We start from the raw sequence: 14,081 nt of genomic DNA, 5'->3' as shown, positions 1-14,081 counted from the left end.
GAGGAAAAGACATAAAATGGATGGATGGACTGTCAGAGAGGCACTAATTTACAAATGGTTGTATTTTGCAGTGTTGTAAAGCTGTGCCCATACACTTATAGTGACATGTTTTGAATACAGTATTTTTTTTTTTATATATGATGGGCAAAACTCTTAGTATCAACTCTCAGTATGTCGTAGAACTGTAAATAAAAAATAGAGTTGATTAAAACTAATCATGAAAGTTTTTCACATCATTTTGTTTAGTGTGTAACATTTGCGCCTCTAGTGCATTTATAATATAACCAGACTGAAACAAATTAATCTCGACAACAACATCCCATCTGTTGTTGCTGACTCATTAACGGAAAACAAATGAAATGTTTAATAGGATTTAAATATAAAAGTGGATAATAAATGAAGAAAGAAATGACTAATAAGTGGGGTATGTCAACTTAATTTTTATTCACATTTAACATGTTTGTGCAATGTCAGACAGCTACAGCAGTGCCTACAGTTTACGTTATACCCATGTTGACACAAAATAATCTGTTAAAAAGATAAATATTAGATCTCAGTGTAAAGCCTAGCGCACGCTCCTCTTTGTTAGCTGTGTTGCATCTCACATGCATGTAGAGCCTCACATTTGTTGCATGATAAAGACAAGAAAAGTTGACAATATATTTGGGATGATATTTCAGGATAAACCTAAAATATACTACAACTCTGAATTTAATTTGAATTTGTCAAATTTCACAAAAGTTGCTTGAGCCATGAGGATTTCTAAGGACGTCTACTTTTATGACTCAATTTATTTTTACCTGTAAAAGCTCTACTGCATATTTGGGTAAATCCTAAAATATCTAAAATAACTTTACAACTCTGAATTTAATTTGAATTTGTCAAATTTCACAAAAAGGTGCTTGAGCCGTGAGGATTTCTAAGGACGTCTACTTTTATGACTCAATTTAGTTTTACCTATAAAAGCTCTAATGCATTTTTGGGTGAATCTTAAATAACCTTTTATGAGTAGTATATCTGTTTTTGGAGCAATGTACAAGCGCTAGCCTCAGAGCCTGCCTACGTTAACTCGAGACAGGGAAAGTGCAAAATTTCAAAATCAACATGACATTGATAAACATCCAGAACATGTGTTGAAAAGTCGTTTGTGTGCGTGTGTGTGTGTGTGCAAGACGATACAATATATGTGCGGATGTCACTAGGAACAAATCTGAGGTTAGCGTACAGATCAATGACTACGTCCACATAGGATGGATGCCTTGAAGGTAAAGGTCTTACTGGTGTGTTTAGACAATGGAATTCACACCTCAGTTAACACACAGGCTTGGAATTTGCGGGCGACCGGATATCTTCACATGGCCACAGAGGCGTCCGAGTCTTTGGGCAGGTGGTGCACGACGTGTTCCAGCTGCCCGGAGTCCGAGACGTCGTAGCTAGTCTTGTACTTGGCGAGGATCTTCATCAGAGGACGAAGTTTCAACCACCACTGCTCCTTGGGAATTCTGTGACTGTTGACAAACATTATTTAATTTAGTGCAACCTTATCGTCAAGCACTGAAGAATTTATAAATCATACATACACAAAGTCCGTCTCCCCCTTGAGTTGTACCACTGGCTGGAAGACCAGCGCTCTGCGGCGCATTCCTAGCAAGCAGCAACTGTCCTCAGTGTTAGCAAACACTCTGCCTGCAAAAAAAATTAAAAATAACCTCATAGAAGTCAAAAATAGACTTATCGTATTTATAGGCAGCGGGAGACGGTTAACGGTGGCAAAGGAACTGATGAGAGAGTAGACGTGACTACAAAGAGACAAAAGCAACATTGAGGAAATGGGTTGCCAAGCTACAAGAAATGGGCATGTAACACATGGTTTGAGAGGTATTGTGGGAGCATGACACATACTGGTACAATGCCTGATGGAACAAACAAATACAGGAACTGCTGATCTGCAGACTTCTGTTGAATAAGTCTTTCTTAGTGTTTTCCTCCCTGATGACATCTTTAATGATAACTCTGCAATGTTATGATGTCATAGTTGTGGATGATTTAGCCAGGCAATGTACCGGTATAGTATATTTATGAGTCAAAATGTAGTGGCTGGTGCTGAACGGACAGCGATATGGTGGCAAAATGGATGGGACAAAGTGACATGGAGCTAAAAAGGAGGAAGATGTCATGGAGCCATTTAAAAAAAATAAAATAAAAACATTTATTTACCTTCATCTTATGTCATCCACCATGCGAATATGAAATAGATAAAAAAGAAATTTGGACCTGAGGTGGAATTTCAGCGCATATGTTGAATTAAAACGCATCATACTTCAATATGTTAACTGTGAGCTCAGGGATTTTTTATTTTTATCGACAACATTTGATATAAATGATCTATAAATAATTTCCTCTTGAGCGAATAAAAATACATCAAGATGCCAGGTGGAGCGACTCCATGACAGATCTCAATAAATACCACGCCTCACTGGGGAGGGAACATCGACTACTCTAGCATAGATCATTTTTCGAATAAGGAAGCACATTGTGGTCTCACCTTGTCTGAATGTCTCCACCAGCTTTTTGGTGACCCACTGCATCGCCTTGGCAGAAATCTTGGTCCCAAAGTTTCGATCAAACGGAGACGGAGCTCCTCCCTTTTAAGGCATTGAATTATTTCCAATATAAACAGAAATAGCAAACAGATGCTATTTTAAATAATGCACCTTCTTTCCACTGCATAATCACACCAGCGAAAGAGAAAACAAAGAAGCTAATGGTGCATCAGACACCAACTACGTTCCCTTCTCTGTATTGCATATTTAAATATATGTTGCTGTCTTAATTCCCAAATGCCTTTTATTATTTTGTTTTCTGTATCGCCTCACTTGCTGCAGAGAAAAGCCAATGTCTCCTCTGGGATTCATCAAAAGAGTGTTTGATCCAGTTTTATCTGTGCTAATCTCAAGACGCACAAAGTGGGGAAAAAAAACAAAAACAAAAACGCATCTGTGAGGAAACTGTTGACAACAACAAAAAAAATACAATCCCCAAATATAGAAGTTCATTCCTCCAGTGCTGCTCAGTTTAATGGCGGTTTTGAGAGCTTACCTGCTGCATGTGTCCCAGCACATTCTTCCTGCAGTCAAACACACCTTTCCCTTCTTCACTATACAGCTGGTAGATGAAGTCTGTGGTGTAGTTTTCATTAGAGTTCTCATTTCTAAAGAACAATAGCTCGGTTAAGTGCGTGAAACTTTTTTTTTTTTTGCAGGTCGGCAGGTTAGTTTGCAATACCTGAGCACGAGGCCTCGCTGAATGCTTGTCTTCATTTTTTCTGTCAAGTGCTCAACATTGGCCTGTGGGAGGAAGACAAAAAGAAATATCAAACAAAAAACCCCAAAAATGATCTGGGAAAAAAAAAAGACGAGTAGAGGGATGGGACAAAATATTCTCCCACCTTTAAAGTACCGATTCATCATAATCTGTCAGTGCCGTGGAGAAACGTAAACATGAGACTTACTATAATTACCCAGCTGTTCATTCTTGTGCTTGTTCTGACGCATTAAATATTTCAGACAAATTTGATTGGAGGAAAATGTATTCAATTATTTACTACTTTATCCCCCCACCATTTACGGAGCCGATATCAAATCCATGAGTAATTGGGAGCACCCAATGATGAAATGATGGGTCACCTGCAGGTCCCTGATGTCAAAGGGCTCCTCGTAGATGTATGCGGCGTCCGCACCAGCAGCGAGACCCGCCACGGTAGCCAAGTAGCCACAGTAGCCCCCCATGGTCTCGATGATGAACACACGCCTCTTTGTCCCGCTGGCAGACTGCTTGATGCGGTCGCAAGTCTGATGCATGCATATATGCAACGTTAGCACACTGGTCGTTATGTCAGAGTCGTTCCTAATTAAATATTTGTGCTGTTAAATATGCTAGTAGGCGAAAACATTAGGGAGGAGATATTTGGGTTATGTTTTTTTTTTTTGCTTACATGGCATATTTGTTTGATGTTAGTTGATGATGGCGTGTAAATTACACTAGTAAACCTCCAATACGCCAAATATTATTTTGTGGTCACGAGTCATGAAAATAAATTAAAATAAAAAACGATATAAGATTGCATTAAAAAAAACTAATACCGTAATTTTCGGACTATAAGTCGCGGTTTTTTTCATAGTTTGGGTGGGGGGGCGACTTATACTCAGGAGCGACTTATATACATATATATGTTTTTTTTCACTTTTTTGGGCATTTTATGGCTGGTGCGACTTATACTCCGGTGCGACTTATAGTCCGAAAATTACGGTAATTCAAACCTTATGCATAAAAATCCATCATTTCTATTTGAAACAGCAGCATGTCAGTAGTTCATTGAAATTGAAAGATATTTTTTTTTTTAATTTATGACATTATTTGCTGTTCACTGAACACCTGACAGTGTGTCAAGAATTGAACCGCCTTACCTCCACGATGGCATTGAGGGCCGTGTCGGCGCCAATACTTAGATCAGTACCCGGTACATTGTTACTTATGGTGGCAGGCAGCATACACATCGGGATGCAAAACTCCTCATAGGTAGCGCGTGCCTCATACAGCTGCAGCAGACTCTCAAGCGCCTGAAGCGGCAGCATTTAAATGTGTGTTAGAGCCAACTGAGAGAGGCGCATCCCTCTCTGTTTTGGAGAGGGTATCTGCCCTTCCGGCTCTTCCCGTGTGGCTGCCCTCCTTTTAGCACGGTGTGAAAATGGACATAAACGAGGGGGAATGGAATGACGTCAAGGAAAGGTGTGAAGAAGAGACGATCGGAGCATGATCGGTTCGATGCAGTGTCAAGTGAGCAACCATCGGAAACAAGATGATGGTAATGTAAGCTTTGAGACAGTCAGCATAAAGAGTGAGGGAGCGAACGAGACAAGAAAATGGCAGATGGTAGCATCATCAAGACAGCCCATAATATTGATGGAAAATGTTTACGGTGAAATTGAGCAGATGTGTTATAAAATTGCCATTTAGCGTGTATTGCGAGCCAAGACCAGATCGTATACATGCTGTTGGGATGCAATTGTAGCACCTGAAACCATGCCTCCACATTCCCACTCTGCTACTTACCTGGGAATGAAGTGTGTTTTCCCCCAATAGGAGAATGTTATGTTTTTCTGGTTCTCTTTGTCATGCAAGGCTGTTAGAAGCTAATTTTTATAGTAGTTTTTAAAGTGGCTGATTCTTCCAACAAATGCAAAGAGTACATTTTAAGTGTATTTGTTTGCGATGGGGAAATGAAGCTTCATGAACCAGTTGTATTTTTATGTTCAACATTGGACTGAAAGTACAGACTTTCCTTAAAACCTTTCATTTAAACCAACAGTGCCCTCTAGAGGAGTCATAAAATACAACAACTGGTTCATGAAGCAAATGTGAAGCTTTGTTACCGCATCACTAGTATTTGGGTACTGCTCAGCTACTCTAGTTGCCAGGCCCATGACTTACAGTCGTAATGGCATTCAGAGCTGTGTCAGCTCCAATGCTGAGGTCTGAGCCTGGTATATTGTTGGAGACCGTGGCCGGGACCATGATCATGGGCACACAGAACTCCTCATACTTCCCGCGTGCCGTTAACAACTCCAGCAGCGACAGGAAGGCCTGCAGGGCAGAGCCGCGTGCTTTAGTGTTTGCGCTGGGTGGTGCTTTGAGGGGGGCGGGGGTGGGGGTTTGAGTGGGTGCTACTTGCCACAAGGAAGGGAAAAGACAAATGTGTAGGGTGCCAAAGGGAGGAGCCAAGCCTATCACAACGGAAAGCAGCGAAAAAGACAGATACCACTCTACGTACATGTGAGTCTCGTTATCAAACACAAACAAAATAGAACACACTTGCAAACATTTTACAAAGAAGCCTATATTATTGACTACAATAAAATAACTATAAATAACCATGTTAAATGTCTAACTGGAAAAAGAAGCGGGTTGATGGGGATGAACAATAAATACAACAGCAATAATAAAACAATCACTTTACATTTAGTGAAATAATTGTAATTATTAACAGTGAAGACCTTGAACTTTCCTAAACATTTTGCCTAAGCTTTCATTGACTTACAACTTTAATTTCTTTATGGCTGCACTCAAATCACCTTTCCTCATTCAAATCAATTGAAATGCTACCGTATTTTCCGCACTATAAGGCGCACCGGATTATAAGGCGCACCTTCAATGAATGGCCCATTTTAAAACTTTGTCCATATTTAAGATATATACATTTGGCCCGCGGGCCGGACTTTGGACACGCCTGCTGTAGTGGCTCAATATTGGTCTATATATAAGGCGCACCTGATTATAAGGCGCACTGTCGGCTTTTGAGAAAATTTGAGGTTTTTAGGTGCGCCTTATAGTGCGGAAAATACGGTACTAATCTGTTTCAGTTTTTCCACAAAAAGTTGTTAAAAGTGTCTTCCAATATTGTGCAGATGCTATTTAATATTAGTGTAAGGAGGGGGAAAAAAACGTTTTTAACATACCTCAAATCCGCCAATGACCAGCAGTGCATTTATGTTGTGAGTTCGCATCTGCTCAGCAATTTTGCCAACATGCTTTGCAGGGAGTGTTCTAGGGAAGAAAACAGAGGTCATGAATCTCAAATGCATTACTTCAATAGATGTCAATGTACATGCCTCATCTTTAAAGCAACATTCACACAAGTAATGATGACTTTACCTTTTTGTTCCCAAAAGAGATCCTCCCTGTCCTGTCCATCCTCCAACATCAGCCCATTTAATCTCCTTAATCTGAAGGGAAGACAGGAGCAACACGTGTTGTAACTAGTTCCATGACTTTTGTCCTTCTGATTGCTGTAGTCTGTGGCATATAAAACATTTCCTCCTTGGGGGTCACGGTGTTAAATGAAAAGGGATTTTCTGGCACACTTTCTTTTACCACAAGGGGGGAAGGTAGTGGACCTGTAGAGCACTGAAGTAGAGAAATCTATTACTCCCGGCTGGTCTCATTTTCTTCGGGTCAATTGGAGCAGCCAGTTTTCAGATAGCACAGAGTGCACATGGGATGTTTAACTAACCAGTGGTATTGGAGACAGTTTGGTGAAGATAAATGGTCACATTGTTCATTATGTGCTGGCCTTTGAGGAAGCCGGAGTTGGCCGTCGAGGGAATTAAGGTTAGTGATCGTGAAAAGGTCAGGACAGGATGGAGAGGAAAAAAAAAGAAGTGATGTGCACTGGTTTTAACAGTCAAGGAACAGGCAAAAAAACTGGATTATAGCCTAGATACAGATCAGATAACACTGGTCAGCACCATATTTGGGATTTTATGAGTCGGTCTACATATTTTTGAAGCAAAATTAAAATAGGTCTACATTTTTCCAACATCAAGTGTTTGAGATTTTTAGGTTTTGTTTTTAAATTTGACCCATAAAGACTCCGCAATAAAAAAATTACTTTCTCCGATTTAAAAAATAAAATAAAATAAAAATATCTACTTGTACTTTAGCAAACTAAATCTTATATTTTCACAATTCACAGAAAGTGTACCATGCAATCGCAGTCGGTATGTTATTCCATGGGGACCTCTATTGGACAAAATTGATATTACAACAGATTCGGTTCAAGCAGAACAAAAAGGGAGTGGAAGTGATGAAACTTATTTTTGTGTAATCGAGGCAGATTAATTAACATACTATTAACAATTCAACTTTTATTGCAACTCTAGTGTGATGGATTGTGAGAAAATGACTGGCAAGTGTTCCAGTACTTACCTGGCCTTTGTAGAAGCCCTCAAAGCCATCACTGACGGCAAACATTTTATGCCCCTCCGAGATGCCCACCCTGACAGCTGACCGGACGGCCGCATTCATTCCCGCCGCGGGTGCGCCCACATTCAACACCGCCACATTAAAATTGCTCTGCCGACATAAGAATCACAGCAAAAAAAAAATCCCATTAGTGTCATCAGAATCAAAACTAGCTCTTAAAATGTAAGTTCTGGAGCTACAGTATATCAGCAAGTTTGTTGTAACAGTGAACAGCCAGACACTGGAGAAGGAATCAATAAACGCATCATGTTCTGCTCCGAGGTACACGCTCCAACTGCCTTGATCATTACCACAGATGCCGGCGTGTCCCTGATGGGAACGCCACAGCACGAGGCAGGTCGTGCTGCCTGCACACTTGACTGATTTTCTGTCCTGAGCTGCCTCCATAGCGAGGCCTAGCAGCAGGCTGCAATGGCCCATTGGGGAGATCAGCACGGCTCACCCCTCGGCATGGAGTAAAGATGTCTTGTGTCACCCCGGCTCTTCTCACAGAGCGGACAAGTACGTTACTGCTTAAATTGCTGACTAAAAACATGTTGGCGTGTGCTATTGTTTGGTGTTAGTGACAACAGCAGGTCAGGAGAAATTGTGACTTACAATGGGCAGTTCAGACTCTGGTTTACGATGAGCAAGCAGTTTGTACGTCTTCAGGTTGTTCTCAAAACTCCTGCAGTAGCAAAAAACAATGTTAAGTCTTATTTATCTATTTTCTATGGTCTTATCTTAGTCACAGGAATTACTAAGGAGCATAGTCAAGATGGCCAGGGCAAATATTCCAACCTGTGTTGGTTTCAAATGCATTTTTGATAATAATTGTTTTATTATGTCTTACCTGCCACGAAGCTTAACTGCTTCTTCAAACTTTTTTTCATCCATTGCCTTTTGCACCTCTTGAGTCTAAGGGGAAAAGGCAAGATTGAATCATAATCCAAAATGATTGTGTATCCGGGTGTCTCTTCAACAAATATTCAATATTGTTGAGTGGGGCAGTCATATCTTTTTTTTTTTGCCAGTTCAATCTAATACCTACCATCTGTACACATTCCATCAGAGGCAAGCGCACTGATTGGTTACCGCTCAGAGACACAACACACGCTGGCGTATTGGCTGTGGTCTCCAGCAGGGCGAGAACAGCCTCCACGCCCATTCGGCTGGCCTGCATCAACAAACATGTTGCGTAATCAACACAGCATAATGCTGCAAAAAGTTCAGACCCAGGGTGAAAATTCTATTATTTATGGCACTCGAGTAAAAACAAAGCCAAGATCTTGACACAGTTGAGCGGGAGAAGGGAGGGGGGGTTATGATAAGGTCTTGCATACACTGTTAATCTGTTCATGGGTTTAACCTGAGGCTACTTCTCCTCAGACACACTTGGATTAAATAAATAATACCCTGTTGTGACCGATTCAGTGAAAAGGTCAAGTTGATGTGAGCTGTAGCAGGCTGAATTTCTAGTCGAGTATATAAATGATTAAAAAAAAAGCAGCTATTGGTGTATTGAACATACCAGGATACGATCAAAAGCAGAAGGGGTCCCTCCTCGCTGCACGTGACCCAGGATTGTCACTCGTGTGTCAAAACCCAAACATTTGACAACAAGCTGGCGGGTATGAAATGCAGAAAATATTATTTTAAAATGGTATCTAAAAGAAATTGTAATTGTAAAATTAAGCAAGACATCCATTTATGCAACAATACAAACACAGGCGCTAAAACACAATAAACCCCAATAAAAAAAAAATTGAAGAAAAGGGGAAACAGCAAAGCACAAGCAAGCCATTCTAATTTTTCAGTCATGTTAGTCATGTGCAGGGCGTGGGGACCAAAGACATCAAACTGGAAACACATATTTGGATGCTGTACACAACAATAATAGTGCAGGGTCAGGGAGAGAGCCAACAATAATGCAGAGAGTTGTTTTTGCATTAATGTCGCTACGTTTTACAACATGTTCAGTGGTGACCTACTAATGCCGTGTGGTAAGAATAATATTAGCGGCCGTCGTAGAGGCGGCAATATCAGTGGTGAAAAGGGGTCTTACCCTACGAGAGTGTCGGACAGAGCATTCCAGAAACACAGCAACAAAGTCAAAGCCACATAAGGGCAGCAACAAAGTAGTAGAGGTCACATAGGAGGCAGTCGGAGGTCAAACGGGTGGAACGTGCCCACCACGCTGTACTTACATCCTTAATACAGTCAGTAGTAATTGCCTTGTTGTTACGGTCAATCGCCCCTTCGGCCACTATTATGATATTCAGCCTTTTCATCCCTGCACGATTCTTCAGGTGTGGGCGGAGAGACAGCATGACAGAAAAATTGGGAATGAGGCTGTGACATGGGCTTTCAGAAGCACAGGGACCAGACAATGCCTTGTCATGACAGTTTTCTCATCTGCATTCCCGCCATTAAATCGCAGGTTTACTCAAGATATTTTGGCTTGTATCTCATCTGATTCCCAGCAGTCAAGGCTCCATGCTTCTGGCTTCCCCTTTTTTTTTTTTTTTTGCATGAATGTACTCACATCCTTGACAATACTAGATGTTATGGGCTTCCCGTGCCTATCAATGGCTCCTTCTGCTACTATGATTATATTCAGCCTTGTGCCCCTGGAACGGGTCTGTGTCATAACAACAATATCATTTCCCCAGTACAATTCATTATAACACTGAAAAAAGTGGATTTTGTTGTTTTTTTGTTTTTTGGGAGTGTGTTGCATTATTTAACATGTGGGTGTTACCGCGGACAGTTTTTGACACATCTTCTCTTCCCAGCCATCTTCCGGGGGCATCTCAGGGATTAACACCCAGTCTGCCCCACAAGCCAGGGCACTAACCAAGGCCAGGTAGCTAAAATAACACAATTGCAGATTTTGTATGCTGTAGAAATTGTAATAGTAAATTTTCTACTAACATGAACAAATCTTACCCGCAGTGTCTGCCCATTACTTCTAAAACAAATGTCCTCTGGTGACTGAAAAATAACAAAGGATTACCAGTTCACCCAATTCCCAAAATATGCAAAAGCCCCAAAACTCATTTACAAAACCGAAAGTGACATTCCATTCCCAGCTCTCACCTCTGTGCCGTTGTCATAATTGCATCCACCACCTCGATGATTCGGTGCAGAGCGGAATCTGTGCCTATTGTCATATCGGTTCCGCAGAAGTCGTTATCAATGGAGCCCACCATGCCGACAATGTGAAGGGCAGAGTAAGTCTCAACAGACTGGCGTTCGATAGAACCTGAAAAGGAGAAGTACGCCAAATAAAACATCCCTCCATCTTTTCCAGTGTATTTCCAAAATAGTTTGTTGCCATAATAAGCCACATAGCTCCGAGCTATGGAAACTGCTGAGTAAAATATTTCGGGTTTGGTCTGCTTCTTTAAAAATAACGTTTCTTTTATTTGAACGGGGAAAATTGATTGTCTTCCCCAGTACCTTGCTCTACTAGTTCCGCTAGCAGTCCACTCCATTCCTCCCTGAAGAGGTTGGCTCCAGTCAGGCTGCCATCTCCACCAATCACACACAGGTTGGTGATGCCGAGCTTTACCAAGTTAAGAGCAGCCTTCAGGCGTCCTTCATGGGTGCGGAAGTCTTTGCAGCGGGCACTGCCGATAACCGTCCCACCCTGATAATTAAAAAAAAAAAGTGACCTTACGAGATCCATACTTGCAAATTAACCTTTTTTTTTTTACATACCACTTGAAGCATGCTGGACACACTTTCCCATGTGGCCTCGATTATATTCTCCCCACCATCCACCATACCTTGATAGCCCTGATTAAAAAGAAAATGGAAAGTTGCTGTACAAATGAATCATTGAGCAAAGATCCCATATTTGTAAACTTCTAATATTATCTTTACACATTCTTCTGCCTTAAGTTCCAAAGTACCTGAGTGGGAGAAATCTTTAAAACGAGGCATGAAGGCAGTTATATAACAAACGCTGAGCAAGGAGGCCCCGTGACACACACAGACGGGTGGGAACAAAGACTGTGTGTGCCAAGCGCGGCCTCCTGTGTGACAGTAACTAGCCAGTCCTCAACAAATCACGCAACTTGGTGCTTTCAGACAGGACATTCCACTGACTCACCTCACGAATGAAATAAACTTTTGCTCCTACATATGTGCCCATTCGAACCACAGCACGCACAGCTGCATTCATCCCTGGAATGAAAATAAAAACAAACATTGTTTATATTAAAGCAGAGTTCATCTAAGATTGCACAGTGCATGATCTGTAGTAAATTGTCTCCTGAGAGATAAATTAAATTGATCATAGTCCTGTATTTTGTTTGTATTTAACAGTTTGTTTTTCCAGGATATTTTTATCCTCTCGCTTTGGCCAGTAACCATTTTTGGGCAAAATTCCTTCAAGGCTCCTCCTCCAGTCTCTTGTGGTCAATTCAAATGAACTCAGTAACCAGTTAGTTGCCGCTCTGTGACTTGAATGTCAATGGCAGGTTTAGCAAACACTAACACAGTGAGGGAAATGAATGCTTTAAACCCACAGCGGCTACACAGGAAAGAAGGGAGACTGTCGGAAATAAACAATCAGGCAGGAAGTTTTCCCTACAGGAATTGGCTGGAGACGTAGTTACTAAGCAACCCAAGGGGCCATCAAGGCAGAAAAGGAGAAATTAAATAGTTCAAGCTCTGTGGGAAAACCAGTCGCCATAGTGCAACTGGTAGGTTAGGGTTTCCCGTTATGCATGAATGACACTTCATGGGTGAAAGGACCAAGCCAAAGCGACATAATGCCTTCTGACACGGCCGTTCAGCTCTTGTCCAGGCATGCATGTCCTCTTTTTTTCTGTCCAGCTAAGCAAGAGGGTTGACAAGAACTCATCAGCAAGCAGCACATACTAACTGTTGTATCTGCAGTGCAGAGAATTTAATCCTTGATGATGCTACAGTAGATTATTCAGGTATCTGAACTTTGAGTCATTTTTTTCTGACAACCTTTAATGTTCAGAAGCAATTATATATATGATGACCATTTGCGTCCATCTCACATCATTTAATAAATATTTTAAACTGCAGAAGCAATAGGATTTGTGATGATTATAATTGTTTTGGAAATTGATTTTTACATGCAACTTGGTTCTGCTTGGACTTCACTTACAGTTAATTCTAAGAGTTACGGTATTTAGTAGATAGACTGTCCACGTGACCAGGGTTTCCTCTCTGACGTCAGAGAAGCAACCGGGTTGTATGCGGTACATCAAGTACACAGGATGTCATTCCACGACAGGCCCACTTAGGGACTGCAAACCTCAAATGAAATCTACTAAGAAACCAATATTGACTTTGCAAATTTTATTTTTTTACTATTTTGTTTATTTTCCACGTCACGGTGTTGATGGAATAAGAAGGCGACTGCAGCAAGCCACAATGTTGAATATAAAAACATTACGGGTGAAAATGCCTGACTGCTTTGCATTCATAATATTCCACGACCTTGAAATTCCTGAGTTGTCATTGTGCGACACAAAAAATGTCAACAATAGCAGAATATGTCACGTTAGCATACTACCCACAAGCGCTCTAGAATGAATGAGGTGAACGCAAATGTTATATTTGCTGCTTGTTTTTTGCAGCGCAATAGTTTATGCAAATAATTCCATTATTCCATGGGGGTGTGTTTTAACATAAAGCGGTTTAACATGGCTAAACTGTCATTTGTAATACTGCACGGTATTTACTGTACACAACAGTACCTTGAGCATCCCCTCCGCTAGTCAGCACGGCGATGGCTTTTCCAGCTCCAGAGAGGTTCTCAAAGAATATCTTCTTGGTATCTGGCTGTGCCATGTTCACGGTTTATACTTAAATTCCGATGCAACCGATGCAATAATACGAAATGATGACGATTTTATAGAATTGTGCCGAAATGACCGTGAAGGGCAGCAGACTACCGCCCCCTCTCCTTCTCCCTGTTCCGCATCTATTTGCTCATTTGCATAGCTAGAATGACAGTGGGGGTGATCGACCCTTTTGTCAGCCAATCAGATTTCGAGTCCAGCCTCCTCCTCGGTGTGTTAACCAATAGAAAGAAGGCTGGCCGGATAGCGTTGGCGATTACTTTGACGCTCCTTGATGACAGGATTGGCCGTTATTATTTCACAATAATGTTTATCAAACCATTAAAAAACTTGATTTAACGAGAAATAATAACCACTGAGACGGAGGTAATTTTTTCCAAGTGTGATCTGGCAAAAAACGCGGAACATAATTCACATCCCAACACTGACATG

At 41.2% G+C, this 14,081-nt stretch overlaps 1 protein-coding gene across 8 annotated transcripts; it reads right to left on the bottom strand.

The window, feature by feature from the left end:
- Positions 1-420: 420 nt before the first annotated feature.
- Positions 421-13,783, bottom strand: pfkpa (phosphofructokinase, platelet a). 8 transcript variants are annotated; one of them, XM_037279752.1, is made up of 23 exons: positions 13,545-13,783; positions 11,918-11,991; positions 11,524-11,601; positions 11,263-11,452; positions 10,900-11,065; positions 10,750-10,794; positions 10,562-10,670; positions 10,346-10,441; positions 9,332-9,424; positions 8,852-8,977; positions 8,654-8,718; positions 8,419-8,488; positions 7,765-7,911; positions 6,712-6,782; positions 6,516-6,603; positions 5,491-5,643; positions 3,687-3,851; positions 3,286-3,347; positions 3,100-3,211; positions 2,546-2,645; positions 2,218-2,223; positions 1,581-1,686; positions 421-1,508 (listed from the first exon to the last, which is right to left on the bottom strand). In XM_037279752.1, exons 1-23 carry the CDS (start codon positions 13,636-13,638, stop codon positions 1,352-1,354), a joined length of 2,373 nt encoding a protein of 790 aa, XP_037135647.1. In that variant the 5' UTR covers positions 13,639-13,783; the 3' UTR covers positions 421-1,351. The 8 variants fall into 8 exon arrangements, with proteins under 8 accessions (XP_037135647.1, XP_037135645.1, XP_037135648.1 ...); XM_037279750.1 differs by lacking the exon at positions 5,491-5,643 and adding an exon at positions 4,467-4,619; XM_037279753.1 differs by lacking the exon at positions 10,346-10,441 and adding an exon at positions 10,008-10,103.
- Between the last annotated feature and the right edge of the window lie 298 nt (positions 13,784-14,081).

This window comes from Syngnathus acus, chromosome 20 (assembly GCF_901709675.1).
Source record: "Syngnathus acus chromosome 20, fSynAcu1.2, whole genome shotgun sequence".
NCBI classification, from domain to species: Eukaryota; Metazoa; Chordata; class Actinopteri; order Syngnathiformes; family Syngnathidae; genus Syngnathus; species Syngnathus acus.
The sequence above is the reverse complement of the archived record's forward strand: the minus strand, read 5'-3'. Positions and strand labels throughout refer to the sequence as shown.